Source organism: Gobius niger (assembly GCF_951799975.1).
Source record: "Gobius niger genome assembly, chromosome: 22".
NCBI lineage: Eukaryota > Metazoa > Chordata > Actinopteri > Gobiiformes > Gobiidae > Gobius > Gobius niger.
In genome coordinates this window covers 6,231,332-6,249,647 of record NC_136873.1, presented here as the reverse complement: position 1 = coordinate 6,249,647, position 18,316 = coordinate 6,231,332, and the positions used below count along the sequence as shown (strand labels likewise).

Sequence of the window (18,316 nt, the reverse complement as noted above, 5' to 3'; positions counted from 1 at the left end):
TCACTTTTTTATTGCGTTTTTGTCACTTTTTTCTATATTTTTTATTGTGTTTTTGTCACTTTTTTCTATATTTTTTTATTGTGTTTTTGTCACTTTTTTCTATATTTTTTTATTGTGTTTTTGTCACTTTTTTATATAATTTTTTGTTGTGTTTTTGTCTCTTTTTTGTTGTGTTTTTGTCACTTTTTTATTGCATTTTTGTCACTTTTTTATTGCATTTTTGTCACTTTTTTATATAATTTTTTGTTGTGTTTTTGTCTCTTTTTTGTTGTGTTTTTGTCACTTTTTATTGCGTGTTTGTCACATTTTTTATATAATTTTTTGTTGTGTTTTTGTCTCTTTTTTATTGTGTTTTTGTCACTTTTTATTGCGTGTTTGTCACATTTTTTCTATCATTTTTTGTTGTGTTTTTGTCACGTTTTTGTTAGGCGAGTGCAGGTTTATAGTCAAACCTGCACTCGCCTAATGCAAGCCTCAGCGCTGACCTCCAACATGCATCGTGCAGGGCCATAATTCACGGAGGGGGGTGGGGTGGGGGGGTGTCATGACCTTTCACCCCATGTCCGAGCCCCGCCCCTCAATCATGTCCACACGCCGCGACTTGTTCGACACTGTTACCGTAACCACGGGGGGAAAGGGTCTGTTTACAGCAGCGGTTCTCAAACTGTGGTGGTACCCAGGGTCGTCTGCATTGTTAGACCCTGGTGCCTGGTTTAGATCGTCGACTGGACTGAGTTGATTAACCCTTTCTTCCCCGTTTTTTTTAAATTATTTTAAGTCTAAGAGCTTAGATCTTGGAGTTTGGTCACATTTGAGTGATTTGATTGGCTTCAGAGTTACACTGTAGGTTAGACACCGTGAGGCCTCATTGCTCTTGAGTCACAGACTGAGAAGTGAAGAAGGAAGTCATGGAGATTCTGCTTTAGAACATTACACTTCTGCTGAATGAATATGAACTATAGGTAGCGTTCACGTGACATCACAACATTCTTTAAAGAGCCCATAGTTTAAAATTGAGATGGAGAAACTGACGGTAACTATGGTAACTGTGGTAACTGACAAAATGCATATTTTTATGTCTTTGTTTTTTGGCTCATATCTCAGTCATTACTGGAGGAATCCACATGAAACACAAACTGTCACAAAGTTCATTGTCTCCTCTGTCGGCACATATGAACTAATGTACAATTATTTTCTCAGAAAAACGTCAAAAAGTGGTGACAATGTGCGAAAACATGAGCGTGATCTTGTCCAGTAGAAAGGACTTTCAGACATAAAAATAACATCACAGATTTGTGAATCCAGGGGCAGGGCCAATACAATTCTATGGGAAAAATGCAGTTTTTGTAAGAAATCTCCAAAACGAAAATTGACAAATGTTTTTCCTCTTCAGTTTTTGATCGTGATTGGATTCACAAACCTGTGATATTATTTTTGTGTCTGAAAGTCCTTTCTATTGGACAACATCACGCTCGTGTTTTCACATATTGTCACCACTTTTTTTGACGTTTTTCAGAGAAAATAATTGGACATGAGTTCATATGTTCTGACAGAGGAGATAATGAACTTTGTGACAGTTTTTGTTTCATGCAGATTCCTATGAAATATGAGCCAAAATGATGTGGACAGATGTTACAGAAGAAACTCATGAGGTTCATTTCTTCAACACTTACTATAGTAACTATTTTCTCCAAAGTAAAAGTAGATCTACCACAGTCCTGTCCACATCTGTCATGACCCACCACGACTCAAAGGAACACATGACCCTACATCAGATAATATATATATGGTTAATTCTTCAACCTTTATAAGCATCGATTGTGTGATTAAAAAAAAAAAAGTTGAATTAGAATGCCCATGTTCAGTTTTTCCTACATACTTTAGTTCCAGAATTTTCCTCTTTCAGCAAAAGTCTGAAGCTCCATGACTTCCCTCTTCACTTCTCAGTCTGTGAAGAGCAATGAGGCCTCAGCCTTTTTTTACTGAAAACAAAGAGCTCACTGTATTTAGCGTCATGTTACTGTCACTCATGGTGTCTAACTCTGAAGAAAGTCAATTCACATTTACACTGTGAAGGTTGGAAGAGCGCCCCCTTGTGTCCCTTTGCGTCCAAATACGGGGACCATAACTAGAGTAGAGAGGGCTAAGTTGATTAGTCCAGTTTAGCTCTATTGAGGGGCGGACTGGCCACATGTCCATTCTGGAAGCGAACAGAAGGGCCACTGGCTCGAGGGCTTCCAGTCCCGCCTCAACCGAGCTTTACCCAAATCTAAAAGCTAAAAAGAAAAGCATCAAAATAGCGAGAAAAAGAGGATGAAAACAAAACAGAAATGTGCCGGAAAAGCAACACAAAAAGTGACGAAAAATGTGATGAAAAGTCAACAAAAACACGACAACAAAGAAACGAAAAAAGCAAACAAAAACGTGACAAAAACACAACAAAAAATGATAGAAAAAATGTGACAAAAACACAATAAAAAATGTGACAAAAACACAATAAAGAAATGACAAAAACACAATAAAAAAGTGACAAAAACACAATAAAAATGATAGAAAAAATGTGACAAAAACGCAATAAAAAAGTGACAAAAACACAATAAAAAAGTGACAAAAACACAATAAAAAAGTGACAAAAACACAATAAAAAAAGTGACAAAAACACAATAAAAAAGTGACAAAAACACAATAAAAAAGTGACAAAAACACAATAAAAAATGTGACAAAAACACAATAAAAAATGTGACAAAAACACAATAAAAAAGTGACAAAAACACAATAAAAAAGTGACAAAAACACAATAAAAAAGTGACAAAAATGCAAAAAAAATGATAGAAAAAATGTGACAAAAACACAATAAAAAAGTGACAAAAACGCAAAAAAAATGATAGAAAAAATGTGACAAAAACGCAATAAAAAAGTGACAAAAACACAATAAAAAAGTGACAAAAACACAATAAAAAAGTGACAAAAACACAATAAAAAAGTGACAAAAACGCAAAAAAAATGATAGAAAAAATGTGACAAAAACGCAATAAAAAAGTGACAAAAACACAATTTAAAAAAAGTGACAAAAACGCAATAAAAAATGTGACAAAAACACAATAAAAAGCCACAAAAAAGTAATAAAAAAACAACAAAAATATGACAAAATGTTACAATCACTTTTTCAGGTCTTAGCTTTCAAATGAGCCGTTACATTGTTGCTCTCCAGCCGAGAAGCTTTTAGATTTGGGTAAAGCCGAACAGGAGAAAATGCGCTCCGTTAAGGCGGGTGGTAATTTGGGCCAGGCTGGTCAGAGTCCAGGGCTGTTTTTCAGTCCCAGTCCGCCCCTGGCTCTATTTTAGACCCTTCTCAGACCCGGTTTAGTCTTCATTTGATCTCGGATGGACCTAAGGATCCTCCGTTCCATTGGAGAGCTGAATATTACCCATAATGCACCGTCGGCTCCGCTTTGGAGGAAGGATCCAGGAAGTTGGGAAAGAGCGGCGGTAATGAAGCTGTGTTAAGTCCAATGGTTTTCTGTCAGGATGTTGAGTGGTGGTCCTGGGAATAGGACGTCCCAGTCGATGGATCCCCCTCCCCCTTTTTCAATCTGTCATTTTTATGAAGCTCGACAGATCCCGCCCATCTCTGACACTGAGAAGTCTGTGAGGGATAGTTAGTTTTCAGGTTAAGCCCAGTTAAGGGAAAAACTACTGAAAAAGGTCGTTCCACTTTATTACTCAGACCACCATTTTCAAGCAATATGGGAAAGAAAAAGGATCTCTCTGCTCATGAAAAGCGTGAAATAGTTGAATGCCTTGGTCTAGGTGTGAAAACCTTCGATATTTCATGAAAGATTAAGCGTAATCATCGTACAGTTAAGAGATTTGTGGCTGATTCAGAGCACACACTGGTTTCTGCAGACAAAGGCACAATGAGGACATTAGATTAAGAGAACAGCTGCTACAAAAAGGTATTTGAAGCCGCTGGTGCCTCTGGAGTCATTTGAATTTAGAAAATCTTAGAAAAACATCATTTGCATATCATGGGGAGAGAGCTGGTCGGCCCCTTTAGGCTCCCTGAATGACCATTTTCAGTTCTTTACAACCTATAAAATGTTTTGAAACGCTGCGTTGCTTAATCATTTGCTACAGTACATTTTAGGTTGTTTGTTCTCACTGGGAGGTTTTTTTTCAGTCACGTTCAGACGATCCTCTAACAGTTAAAGACTTGACAATGATGCTGAATGTCATTTGAGTTGACAATTCAGTTTAGAAAATCTGAGAAAAATGTCATTTGCATAATTTTTGTGACTTTAAAAGCTTTTTGATTAATAAAAGCATCAAAATAGTGACGTAAATGAGGACAAAAATACAATAAAAGGGACAAAAGAAAAGCAACAACACAACAAAAACAAAAACAAACCAGACAAGAGACAAAAAGCAAGGAAAGAAAAGGATGAAGAAGGCAACAAAAAGTGACAAAACTACAACAAAAAACTACTGGTGGGATTACAGATCTGTAATTACTTAATCGCAATGAATCACATTCTAATCCAAAACCAAAAACAAACATTTTTGCACCTAAATTATTCATTAATTAGATAGAAACATGAGTTCAACAACAAATGTATTTATTAGTGTTAATCTGTAAAGTTATTCAAGTAACAGAGGCAAAGTGTATTTACAGCTATTTAGCTTTCAAGTGTTTTAGGAACTCTGATCACTCATGTAACTTGTAGAGTTCATAAAACAGTAATAATAATGCTACATTTATTTTGTTTCTTTGAGGCTAACGCTAACAGTAGCATCGAGGACGTCTCTGTGTTTGAGGCTAACGCTAACATTAGCATCGAGGACGTCTCTGTGTTTGTCCAACATGTTTTACACTGAGATGGCGTTTTAGACTTGAGTAACTACGGTGGAAGGAGAACTCTTTTAGGATGTTTTTTAAAACTAATCTGAGTCCCCCGATTGAACCGCCTCCGTCCATTACTGTTGTCGGTGGATGTGCGTCAGATATACGGGCGTACCAGAAACACGCAAATGGAAAGGTTCCGGCTCAGGAGTTCCGGCTTGAGGGGGAAATCAGGGGAAATACGATTAATTGCGTTAAAAAAATCAATGCGTTAAAGTTCACACGTTAAAATCCCACCCCTAAACAAAACCCTTCACAAACAGGACAAAACAGTTTTGTTGGTCTTAGCTTTCAAATGAGGTGTTACTCTGGCTTATAGGCCGTAAGCTCCAGTATAGAAGCTTTTAGATTTGGGTCTGGACTAGAGGAAAAGAAATACAAATCTTAATTTACTTGAAATGTGATTGTTGTTGATGTTTTTTCTTAATCTAAGTGTAAAAAACTTGAAATGAGGTAAAATAACATTGCGGTGTTTGTCGTCAACACCAATCCCTCACACACACTACATTTACGTGGGTGAAGTGTCTTACTTAAGGACACAACACAAAGCACATCCACTTAAATAGAACTAAACCGTTCCGGAGTCTTTACAGTTGTAACAGCAGGAAAGTAGAGTCAGCGCGATTACAAAAGGCTGTGGTTAGACCCTGCTCGGTCATACGGCCACAGCCTATCAGCGTCTCCAGCCTCACCACTCGGATTTTTGTTGGTGAATTCCTTTTCCCCCACAATTCAGTTGTCTGCTTCCAATTAAGGAAACTACCGCAGATCGTAAATCACCGTTTCGCTCATAGACGATTGGCTTCTCCGCCCACGGAAATGTGCGGATGCTCGTTTTCCCTTTTGGCAGATATTAATCTCTTAACTCCCGCCTGAAACGAGAGGATCTTTTTCCTCACGTCAGCAGATTTTTTTCCATCATATTTTTTGTTGGGTGTTCTCATTTTTGTAACTTTTTTGTCCTTTTTGGGTCATTTTTCATCACATTTTTCTCATTTTTTGTCACATTTTTCTCATTTTTTTGTCACATTTTTGTCATTTTTTTAATCAAATTTTTGTAATTTTTTTGGTCGAATTTTTATCACATTTTTGGAATTTTTTGGTCACTTTTTTAATCATTTTTTTGGTCATTTTTCTGTCTCATTTTTTGTCACATTTTTATAACATTTTTGTCACATTTTTGTCATTTTTTCGTCACATTTTTGTAGGTTTTTTTGGTCGAATTTTTATCACATTTTTGTCATTTTTTGTAATTTTTAGTAATTTTTTGTCACTTTTTTAAATCATTTTTTTGGTCATTTTTTGTCACTTTTTTGTCATTTTTTCATCCATTTTTTAATCAATTTTTTTGTCATTTTTCTGTCTCATTTTTTGTTACATTTTTGTGTTTTTTTGTCATATTTTTATCACATTTTTTGTAATTTTTTTGTCACATTTTTGTAATTTTTCGTCCCTTTTTTTCTTTTTTTTGTCATTTTTTCGTCCATTTTTTATCAGATTTTTGTCATTTTTCTGTCTCATTTTTTATAATATAATAATAATACATTTTATTTGTATAGCGCTTTTCAAGACACTCAAAGACGCTTTACAGAAAACAAGAATAAAATCACACATACAATTAAATTTTCTGTCAAATTTTTGTCATTTTTTTGTCACTTTTTTTAATCATTTTTTTGTCATTTTTTGTCACATTTTTGTCATTTTTTCATCCATTTTTTAATCAATTTTTTGTCATTTTTCTGTCTCATTTTTTGTTACATTTTTGTGTTTTTTTGTCATATTTTTATCACATTTTTTGTAATTGTTTTGTCACATTTTTGTAATTTTTTGCCCCTTTTTTTCCAATTTGTTTGTCATTTTTTCGTCAATTTTTTATCAAATTTTTGTCATTTCTCTGTCTCATTTTTTGTCACATTTTTGTCACATTTTCGTAATTTTTTTGTCACATTTTTGTCATAATTCTTGTCACATTCGTGTAATTTTTTCGTCCATTTTTTGTCAATTTCTTATGACATTTTTGTGACATTTTTGCCACTTTTTCATCAATTTTTCATCACTTTTTTATCAATCTTTTCTCACTTCTTTGTCACATTTCCATCATTGTTTTCGTCTCAGTTCTGTCGCTATTTTCCCACCTTTTCCCCAGAAGCTTTTGGACTGGGGCTAAACCCAAACTGTAGAAAACGTGCTCGGTTCAGGTGCTAGCTAAAGGTTTAAACTTTGCTTCCCTAACTTTTTTTTCCCTGTGTCTCCTGACAGTCGTGTACATCTGCGGCCCCCTCGACACCTTCCTGATGATCATGAAGCTTTTCCAGAGCGAGATCCCCGACCCGGAGAACTACGCCATCTTCTACCTGGACGTGTTCGCCGAAAGCCTGAGCGAGCGCAGGCCCTGGCAGAACTCCGATCCGGACTGGGCCGATCCTGTCCAGGTCTTCAAGGTAACATCGCATTACTTGGACTGAATACCCCTGAATGAACCAAGACACGACTCCCGGGTTTGTTTTTTAATGATTGAATAATATTATGGGACCTTTAAAGCGAGTGTTTCCTAATTGCGCGCTCGCCGGAGCTCCTCGAGTCCATTAAGAAGGAAGTCGGCGTAATTACAGCCTGTGTTTGGATTCTAAAAGCCTCCCTGACTTTGAATTAGGAGACGCCGCTGACATTTACGAAGAGGAATTAAGTGGCGGGGCCGCTTCCTTCAGTAATTCATGGAGAAAACCTGGTCCTCAGAGTGGGAAGTGGACTCTATGTGACTTACATCGAAGACTTTATGTTAAAAAAAACTGACCACTAATATAATCATTTCAGATCGGGAGAAAAAAAGGGCAATAAATTTGAGTTTATTCATGTGGTGCTTAAATTTCTGACTGCATTTGTTTAAATGACATAATTTCCTTAAGGCGAGACACTGCAGGTGAATAGGGAAAAAATGTATATTTACAGATATCAAGTTTTCTGTCATTTTATCTTTTCATATAAGAACAAGGTGTTTTATGCCTAAAAATGCCCCAAATTTCCCATCTTTTCGGCGACGAAATCTGAATAATGGATAGAGCTACATTCAAATTTATTGTTTCATTTTATTGATGAATGAGTTACCAAGAGGGGATTTGGGATTTCTTGTTTAGTTTTAAAATAAGCTGTTTTTTAGTGGAACATTTTGTAAAAAAAATAATTTTCGCCTTATTTTTTGACATTCAAAACTCAATAAATGGGGCTTAAGGGATTAAATAATAAAAAATCCCTCTGAAAAACTCTTCCAAATATCGTTCAGTCCAAGGCTGGAAAATGTGAAGTCTTTAGGTCCGACTGACGTGGACATAGTGTCGCCACAATGACAGAAAAATGTGTTTTGAGAAAAAGGCCCTTGAAATTGCATTCTCCCATATAAGTCTATGGGGGAACATTGAATCAGCGCAATATTTAAACATGTTACTGTGAAGATTAGGCATATTTTCTGTTTCCGGGTGAAAGCTTGTATGTTCAGAGACCAATTTGGTCTAAAACCTGAAAACTGAAAAAATTTAGTTTTGCCTCAATTTTGACATTGACAAAAAAGTGACGAAAAATTGATGAAAAAGTGGCAAATATGTCACAAGAAATTGACAAAAAATTGACGAAAAAATGACAAAAATGTGATAAAAATTTGACAAAGAAATAACAAAAAATTGACAAAAATCCAGAATTACATCTTCGCCTTATTTTTTGACATTCAAAACTCAATAAATGGGGCTTAAGGGATTAAATAATAAAAAATCCCTCTGAAAAAATGTTCCAAATATTGTTCAGTCCAAGGCTGGAAAATGTGAAGTCTTTAGGTCCGACTGACGTGGACATAGTGTCGCCACAATGACAGAAAAATGTGTTTTGAGAAAAAGGCCCTTGAAATTATGTTCTCCCATATAAGTCTATGGGGGAACTTTGAATCAGCGCAATATTTAAACATGTTATTGTGAAGATTAGGCATATTTTCTGTTTCCGGGTGAAAGCTTATATGTTCAGAGACCAATTTGGCCCAAAACCTGAAAACTGAAAAAAAAAAAGTTTTGCCTGTAGTGTCTCCCCTTAACCAGAGCTAAATGTTGTCAGTGCTACAGCGTCTGCAGTGTTTACAACATACAGGCTAACGTTGCTAACTCGCGGCTAGCAGTTTTAGCCATTCTGACGCCGTTTTAAGCCCAGAGGTTTATTCATCTGAAAAACTAACCCAGGGACTAACAAATCCTCAGAAAATCCAACGTAAAGACATACAGCATGTTTATATTGAGTGAAAATGAGCTGCAGCAGAACAATGAAAACGCTGTAGCTACTCGCTAAGTTACTACAAAAAGTCGAAAAGAGACCATTTAAGTAACATCTCAATACTATTGTTAAATAAAAACACAAATGAATAAAGCACAGGCATTGGGAGCTTTAGGACATGGGCTTTTCTGTCTATGATGGACAGAGACATAAAAAAAAAAAATTATATTGAATAAAAATAAAATTAATGGCATCAGCACAATTCTAATATAACTGCTCTTGAATGTGTCGCAAATGAGTAAATTATTATTACTAACCAATCTGCTGTGAAAAAAGTAAGAACGTTGAAGAAAATGCCTTGCACTCGTATCGGTATTCGGTATCGGCGAGTACTTAAATCCAAGTACTCTTACTCGTATCGGTTTTAGAAAAAGAGAAGAGCAGTGAAACAGTTAGCGGCTGAGTCACTATTGATAAACATTTTGCACACACTTTTGAATTCCTCTCAATTTGAATGGCCCCGAACTGCAGATCCCGCAGCCCGCAATTATTCAGGAAACATTATCTCCGCTGAAAACGAAATTTCCCGGCGTCTCCCCCCCCCTCTGCAATCGGTAATCGGCAGAATCCCGTTGGGCCACGGCAGTTTTGGGCCCCGAGAAAAAAACTTTAATTAACAACAGACTCTCAATTATCAACCTTTAGGCTTTAACTGGGCTCGGAATATACAAATAATTAATAATTCCACATGAGTTCGTTCATAAATCAGTGCCTTTCAGTGAGAAACTACAAATAGTCTTGAAATGAAAGAAAAACCTCTGCCTGGTGCTGCATCTGGTCACTATCAGGGGCGGACTGGGACTGAAAAACAGCCCTGGACTCTGACCAGCCTGGCCCAAATTAGTGTAATTGTGACACTTCCACAAATACATGTTTTAACCTCTTACCCCCCGCCTGAACCAAATGCATTCTGTCCTCTTTTGGCTGTGGAACACCTCATTTGAAAGCTAAGACCCACAAAACTGACCTTTTTCCTCGCGCTGTTGCTGTGTTGTGTCACCTTTTGTATGTTTTTTTTTCCCCTTTTTTTTTTCTTTTTGTGACATTTTTGTTGAATTTGTCACTTTTTTGTTGAATTTTTGTTGAATTTTTGTTGAATTTTTGACCCATTTTTGTTGGATTTTTGTCACATTTTTGTTGTTTTTTTGTTGAATTTTTGTCACATTTTTGTTGTTTTTTTGTTGAATTTTTGTCACATTTTTGTTGTTTTTTTGTTGAATTTTTGTCACATTTTTGTTGAATTTTTGTTGCATTTTTGTCACAGTTTTGTTGCATTTTTGCCACATTTTTGTCACATTTTTGTCACATTTTTGTTGAATTTTTGTCACATTTTTGTCACAGTTTTGTCACAGTTTTGTCACAGTTTTGTTGCATTTTTGCCACATTTTTGTCACATTTTTGTTGCATTTTTGCCACATTTTTGTCACATTTTTGTCACATTTTTGTCACAGTTTTGTTGAATTTTTGTCACATTTTTGTTGAATTTTTGTCACATTTTTGTCAGTTTTGTCACAGTTTTGTCACAGTTTTGTCACAGTTTTGTCACTTTTTTGTCACATTTTTGTCACATTTTTGTCACTTTTTTGTTGAATTTTTGTCACATTTTTGTCACAGTTTTGTCACTTTTTTGTCACAGTTTTGTCACTTTTTTGTCACATTTTTGTCACATTTTTGTCACTTTTTTGTCACTTTTTTGTTGAATTTTTGTCACATTTTTGTCACTTTTTTGTTGAGCTTTTTATGACATTTTTGTTGAATTTTTGTCATTTTTTGTTACATTTTTGTCACATTTTTGTTGAATTTTTGTCACATTTTTGTCACAGTTTTGTCACAGTTTTGTCACAGTTTTGTCACAGTTTTGTCACTTTTTTGTCACATTTTTGTCACATTTTTGTCACTTTTTTGTTGAATTTTTGTCACATTTTTGTCACAGTTTTGTCACTTTTTTGTCACAGTTTTGTCACTTTTTTGTCACATTTTTGTCACATTTTTGTCACTTTTTTGTTGAATTTTTGTCACATTTTTGTTGAATTTTTGTCACATTTTTGTCACAGTTTTGTCACATTTTTGTCACAGTTTTGTCACTTTTTTGTCACTTTTTTGTTGAATTTTTGTCACATTTTTGTCACTTTTTTGTTGAGCTTTTTATGACATTTTTGTTGAATTTTTGTCATTTTTTGTTACATTTTTGTCACATTTTTGTTGAATTTTTAATTATTTTTTCTATCATTTTTTGTTGTGTTTTTTTGTCTGTGTTTTTTTTCATCCTCTTTTTCTCGCTATTTTGATGCTTTTCTTTTTAGCTTTTAGATTTGGGTAAAGCTCGGTTGACTCGGGACCGGTGGCCCTCGAGCCAGTGGCCCCTCTGTGCTCTTCCAGAATGGACATATGGCCAGTCCGCCCCTGGTCACTACTGTCCTGTAAAGCTCCTGTTTACAGAGTGTCCTGGTGGTGATGGTGGACAGGTGTGGACATGTCCCGAACACAGTGGACTATTTAGGGACCCATGCTGTCACCAATGTGCCCCCCACGCTCCGACTTCATTTAGACGCTGTTGCCCGGTACACACTTTTGTTGCAAGTGCGTATCACCGGGTGCGTAGGGCGTACCTATGTTCCCCGGGTTCTCAGTTCGCCGGGTGCGATCATGAGAGTGAAACGTCATACATATATCAATCCGCTTAACCCTGACCCTGCCCTAGACACTACCTTAAGGATAGTGAGCTGGTGCCTAATGTTAATCAATAGAAGTGAGGGAACATACAGGGAACGTAGGGCGGACCCCCATTTCAACAGGAGAGATTTTAAAGGATCTGTATCATGCTATTTTAGCCATCCCAAAGTAAAGTTTAGGCATTTATATGACATATATTGTACCTCTACCACTATGGAGTATCGATACCAAACGGCTACTTTTTAAGTATCGATATTGGGCAAAAAGTATCGATACTAATTTGCATATGAAGAGTTCATTTGCAAAAAAGTGCCATTGAAAAAACTCAACGTTTGCTTCAACATTTCTCTTTACATAGATACAGACGGCATCTCTGGAATCGCCCATATATGGTCATTTTTGAAAACAATTAAGGGGGAAAACAATTTGGAGAAAAATCTAAACTTTCTCTAATTATTCAAAAACTACTTTGACAAAAGCTGAAAAATGAATATAGTTTCTACTAAATAATGATACAAAGACATGGGGAGGAGCAAAGTGGTTCAACAGCCCATAAATACATGAATAACGGAGAATGCTAACTTGATGCTACATGTTAGCATCGGGCTAATGCTAACGGTTAGCTAGCGCTTGCTACAACTGCCGTTTTTTCACTTCTACTGAACAATCTGCTGTGAGAAAATATCCATATGGGCCTGATTTACACTTGACTTTATTTATATGTGATAAATAAGTTGATATTCCACCAGAAAATGGCTAAAAAGAGGGAAAATTGTGTTTCTCTAAAGATTCTATTTTCCCCCTCGGCGAAGCCACGCCCCCTTCTATGACGAGATGCCGTCTGTATCTATAGCAGTGTTTTTCATTACCAGATTTGTTTCAGTGCCATAAAAATATTAAGTCACTTGTTCTTAACTAAATTCACACAACTTTAGCTTCATAAGTGGCATCTGCATCAGCAATTTTAAACATATAAGGACAATTTACATCTTTGTTCTGAGCCAAAACAGTCCACAGCAGCAGGGGATTGAATTAACCCAGCCATATCATTCTGGTTTAGATTCTGTTTGTCATTAAAGTATTACTTTTAAATGTTGTTTATGTATTTCATTTCACATTTACATTGTGTATAATTAACCAGTTAAAGTAATATCATTTTAATGTACCTATTAATTATATAAAATAACCAGTTTTAAAAATGTATATTGATTGAAATACATTCACTCATATAAAAATGACCAGTATTGGTATTGGTATCGAGAAAAATGACCCCAAAAGTATCGGTATCGTATCGATTCCAAAAAATGTGGTATGGCCCATCCCTAATATGGAGTACTATTTTTAGTGAGAAATATCAGTATTTTCTGGGGAAGTATTAATACACCTTGAACTTTTGCACATTTCGTCCTCGTCGTTCGTGCCTACAGCCCTAAACATGAAGATTTTATTTATTATATATTATATATTTATTTTTTACTGAACGTTCACACACAAGTAACAGACAACTGTGAAGTGAAAGCAAAATGATGTTATTTTTCAAAAAATGTGAAAAGCGAAAAGTGGGGCTTGCATAAGTATTCATACAGGGTGAATGAATACTTTGTGGAACCCCCTTTTGCTGCAATAACAGCACAAGTCTTTGGGGATTGACTGTACAAGACTTGCACATGTAGAGACTGACATTTTAGCCTCTTTAAAAAACAACTCCAGCTCTGTCACATTAGAAGGAGAGCGTTTGTGAACAGCAGTTTTCAGGTCTTTCCACAGATTTTCAATAGGATTTAGGTCAGGACTTTGACTGGGCCATTCTAACACATTAATATGTTTTTATTGAACCATTCCATTGTAGATTTATCTTTGTGTTTCGGGTCATTGTCCTGCTGAAGGTGAATCTCCGCCCCAGCCTCAGTTCTCTTTCTGACTCCAGCAGGTTTTCCTCCAAATGGTCCCTGTATTTGGCTCCATCCATCTTCACAACTATTCTTGCAAAAACATGACAAAAAGTGCAAAAGTTCAAGGTGTATTATTACTTTCGAGAGGCACTGTATTTTGCAAACCCGGATGATACGACGCTTCGCTTCAATTAACTCCGCCCTCTCTCCCCGAGCTAGTTAGTTACTTTACAATGCAGTTATATGGATTTGGCTAACACACACACGCTAACACACGTTTTGATTGACTCACCGCTCTGTCCCGGCCACTCCTTCGGGTGTTTACGTTTTGGGACTATATTTGGGACTGTGTTGGTTATAAAAGTGAATCCACTTTGATTCTGGCGAAGGTTCACCAAACATCCATCAAGAGACAGTCACAGAAAAACAATATATTGGCTGAGAGTCAACGAATCCCGGAGAGAAATTCCAACTTCTGGCGCGTGGCCTCTTCTTTAGGAAGGTTGAATAAAGTCCTGCACCTCCCAAACATCCTTTTCTCCGTGACATTAACGTTAGGTAAGAAAAAAGAACAGGCGTGTCCAGAGTAGGTTAGAAAGAGCTCCTTCTTCACATCCTTCAGTTACAACAGAAATGATGAAAACATTACAGACGTCGGGCTCTTCCTGTTTGACACTATGACGTAAAAATCACCACAACCCTATGCTGAGAACTGCGTGAATGAAGCCAAAAACCACTCTGGGATGTTTTTGATGAGGAAATAGCATAACAGCATGGCTAAAAGCTCCAAAAACTCAATTTGGAATGATATAGGTCCTTTAAGAAAAGACGCTGCAGGTGAATATGGTACATTTGTGGCGACAAAATCTAAATAATGGTTACGGCCAGGTTAAATGTTTTTGTTTTGTTTTTAAAGGCAGACAGGCACATCCAAAAAAGTCTCAACCCAGATATGGAAGAAAAAAAAAGCAGGCCGAATGGAGCCATTAGAGAGCGATTAGTCGGTGCCGGAGCTGCCGCTACATGTTTGTGGAGCTCAGGGTGACAACAGCTTCTGAGCCACTGTCAGTGAACGGTCCAATCAGAGCGCAGCAGCTACGGGTAATACGTGTGTGCATCGTCTCACACTAAACTTCAGGTCAAGCATCATCAATAAATGCAAACCAATACCATGGCAATGAAGGGTCCTTTCCATACAGAGGGAATACGTGAAGCTACAGTATATCAATAAGCCATGATTATATGTATGTCTGTATATGTATAGTGTTCTCACTGTCCGCCTCTCTGTCCGTCTCTCTAGTCGGTGTTCGTGATCACGTACCGGCCGCCGGATAACCCTGAGTACAAGGACTTTCAGAGGGAGCTCCACGCCCGCGCCCACCAGGAGTTTAACATCCACCTGGAGCCCTCTCTGGTCAGTACTGCGCCTGTTAAGAGTACTTTCAGGTTTGCTTCACTATACAGGCATTTTACTTATTTTAACCTTTGTTCAGTGCTTTAAAGAAACAAACATCTGATTGTGTTTTGTGCTCTTGTAACAACATCTTGAAGTATTTTCATTTTAACTACAAATAAAATGTTGCAGTTTTGGTCCCTTATTTGTTTGTAATTCACCAGGAAGTTGAGCTAGAGCTGGGGTCGGGCAAGTTTGCTTGGTGAAGGGCCGATTTTCTTCTTCTTAAAAGACCAAGGGCCAAACCGGACAATTTTAGCCAAAAGTAAAGCACCACTTTCTACAAACGCCAGTGCTGTGCATAATATATGACCTCATTTGGTTTTTCTGTTTGGACATTTTTAAGTAATTGACAGTATTTCTCACATTTTTACAGAACTTTACCCCCCGCCTTCTTAACCGGTTTGACCTTCCCAAAATCTAAAAAAGCTTCTTTAAAAAAAGAATCAAAAGAATGAAAAAAAAAAGTGATGAAGCAACAAAAAATAACAAAAATGCAACAAACATGCGCCAAAAAAATGACAAAAAAGTGAATCAAAAATCGTACATCACTTTTAGGCTTCAAGCTCCAGTCGAGAAGCTTTTACATTTGGGTAAAGCTGAACTGGAGAAAATGTGCTTGGTTAAAGGAACAGGCCACACTGAGACATGTTCTTACCTGAGCTTAGACGAGTTGATGCGTAACTGTCTGGTCTTTGTGCGTGCCCTCAGTCCAGTGTTAATTTCGTCGACTAAAATATTTAGTCTTAATTTTAGTCAAAGTGATATTTTTGACGACTAAAATTGGACTAAAACTACATTAAAAGCTTTTCATGAGACTAAAACTATGACTAAAATGTCCAGATATTTTAGTCGACTTAAATAAGACTAAATACAAATGAAAAGGAGAGACTAAAATCATCCAAACTTCTATTGAGCGTCTGAAAGAGCCTCAGATCATGTAAATTCTCTGCCAAAGGATCAGCTCTGAGCTTTGTTCATGTGGAGCAGCTCCATGAAGCCGAGGAACAAGATTAAATATGATTATAATGAATAATATAAATGCAAAGTCTTAAATTTAGTCGACTACATTGACATGCAACTTTAGTCGACTAAAACTAGACTAAAATTGAAAAGATTTCTAAAATTAAATTACATTTTAGTCAAAACACTAAAATATGTTGACAAAATTAACACTGCCTCAGTCACACAAAACGACTAAAGCAAACCTGCTAAGCTCAGGTAAGAACATATCTCAGTATGGGAAAACGGTGGCCTGTTCCTTTAAGGTTAAACTCCAAAACGATTAAAGTAAGTAGTAATATTTCTCAAAATCATCTTGAGGGCCAAAGGTTCTATACTGAAGGGCCAGATTTGGTCCCCGTGCCTGACGTTGCCTACCCCTGAGCTATAGTTTCTGCTTCTTTTGTGTTTGGCGATGGAACTGTCAAGGGTTTGGAGAAGGAGCTTTGTCATCACCATACAAGGTCACGTTGTGCACGTCTAATCTCAGAAGCTGTGCAGGTCCGGGCCTGGTTAGTACCTGGATGGGAGACCGTGAGGGGGAAAGCCTCCCAGCTGCCTGTGTGAGTGGTCTGTTAGGGCAGTGGTTCCCAAAGTGGGGGTCGCCAGATGATTTTGAGACAATATTCTTACATTTCTGACACTGAATTCGATATGTTTTTGAGCATGTTTGAGTTAAATCACAATACAGTCTCCAACATCAGGGGGTCCCGAGTTAGTGGTGTTAGTCTTTAAAGGGATGTTTCAGGATTTTTTGACATAGGGCCTTATTTCCTAGTTATCCAGAGTGTTGCTGATTTATGATTTTTTTTTTTTTTTGTAATTCATGCAGTTCTTATGTTTGAAGAGTTTCGTGGCGCTAGGCTAGTGCAAGGCTAGTGCATGTCTATGGTATCAGCTAGCCTGCATTAAAAACAGTGTGACCCGCTCCACAGAGCACCTGAGGCAAATCACTTATAACACCAGACTAACCATATAAATGTCTGTGTCCATAGAGTAATTTTTGGAATATAACTGACCTTGCATTGAGGGACTATTTTCTAGCAGATCACTCCGCCGCCGCGTAGCTCATACAACCACGAAGCTGATGCTGCTCAAACATAAGGTCTTTTAAATGCAAAATGGTTAAAATTACTCTATAAACACAGACATGTATATGGTTAGTCTGGTGTTATAAGTGATTTGCCTCAGGTGCTCTGTGGAGCGGGTCAGACTGTTTTTAATGCAGGCTAGCTGATACCATAGACATGCACTAGCCTAGCATTAGCCTAGCGCCACGAAACTCTTCATTTTCATTCATTTCATTTATTTATTCATTTGAGCAGAAAAGTATGTCAACAGTTTACAGAAAGAAAAAATACAAAACAAGACTTTGTGCTCAAAAGGAGTAGGAAGAAGATCAAAGAACTTATAGTAAACCTGCCCCTTATCTCTCATTAAAGTAATTATCACATAACATTTTCCGCTAGACTCATGCAGGAAATCGATGCATGAGTCTGGGCTTACATGTTGATATACATTGTTTATGATCGTACAAAATGTCAAAGAATGTCATCATTTACAGTCATAAATAAATAAATACACCATATGGTACATAAGAGTTATGCCAAGGCACATCTGTCTTTCGTTCTGATCACACAAAAAACATATATAATATCGCTCAGCCCTGCTATACCAACTATACCCAAATGTACAAGCTCCGTATAACCATGTAGAAATAGAAACTATCTGTCCATAGTCATTCACTTAAGATTGGCAGGGAAAGGGAAAGAAAAAAGACATGTAAACATACTTGAAGTTTAGATACGTATATGTAATCCATGAACATATTGGAAACATGTGTTTTGTCCATTGTCATGTAAACTTGAACTAACAAGCTGACCTCACTTTGAGTTCACACAAAATGATTTCCAAACGCACAAAAACGTACTGTAGTCGATGCAAAAATAATGCTTTAGGGTCTTAACTTTCTTTATATTTTCATATTCATATCCAGGCAACCCTGCTTCAAATATAAGAACTGCATGAATTACAACAAAAAAAAATCTCCAGAAATCAGCAACACTCTGGATAACGAGGAAATGAGGC

General features: G+C 36.8%; 1 protein-coding gene across 1 annotated transcript in view; it reads left to right on the top strand.

The window, feature by feature from the left end:
• The window catches only part of npr2 (natriuretic peptide receptor 2), a 149,470-nt gene that overhangs the window by 16,771 nt on the left and 114,383 nt on the right, over positions 1-18,316 (top strand). Inside the window, exons 2-3 of the mRNA XM_079581235.1 lie at positions 7,160-7,341; positions 15,074-15,187. Of these exons, the coding sequence (XP_079437361.1) occupies positions 7,160-7,341; positions 15,074-15,187 (296 nt within the window). The remainder of the gene's footprint in view (positions 1-7,159; positions 7,342-15,073; positions 15,188-18,316) is intronic.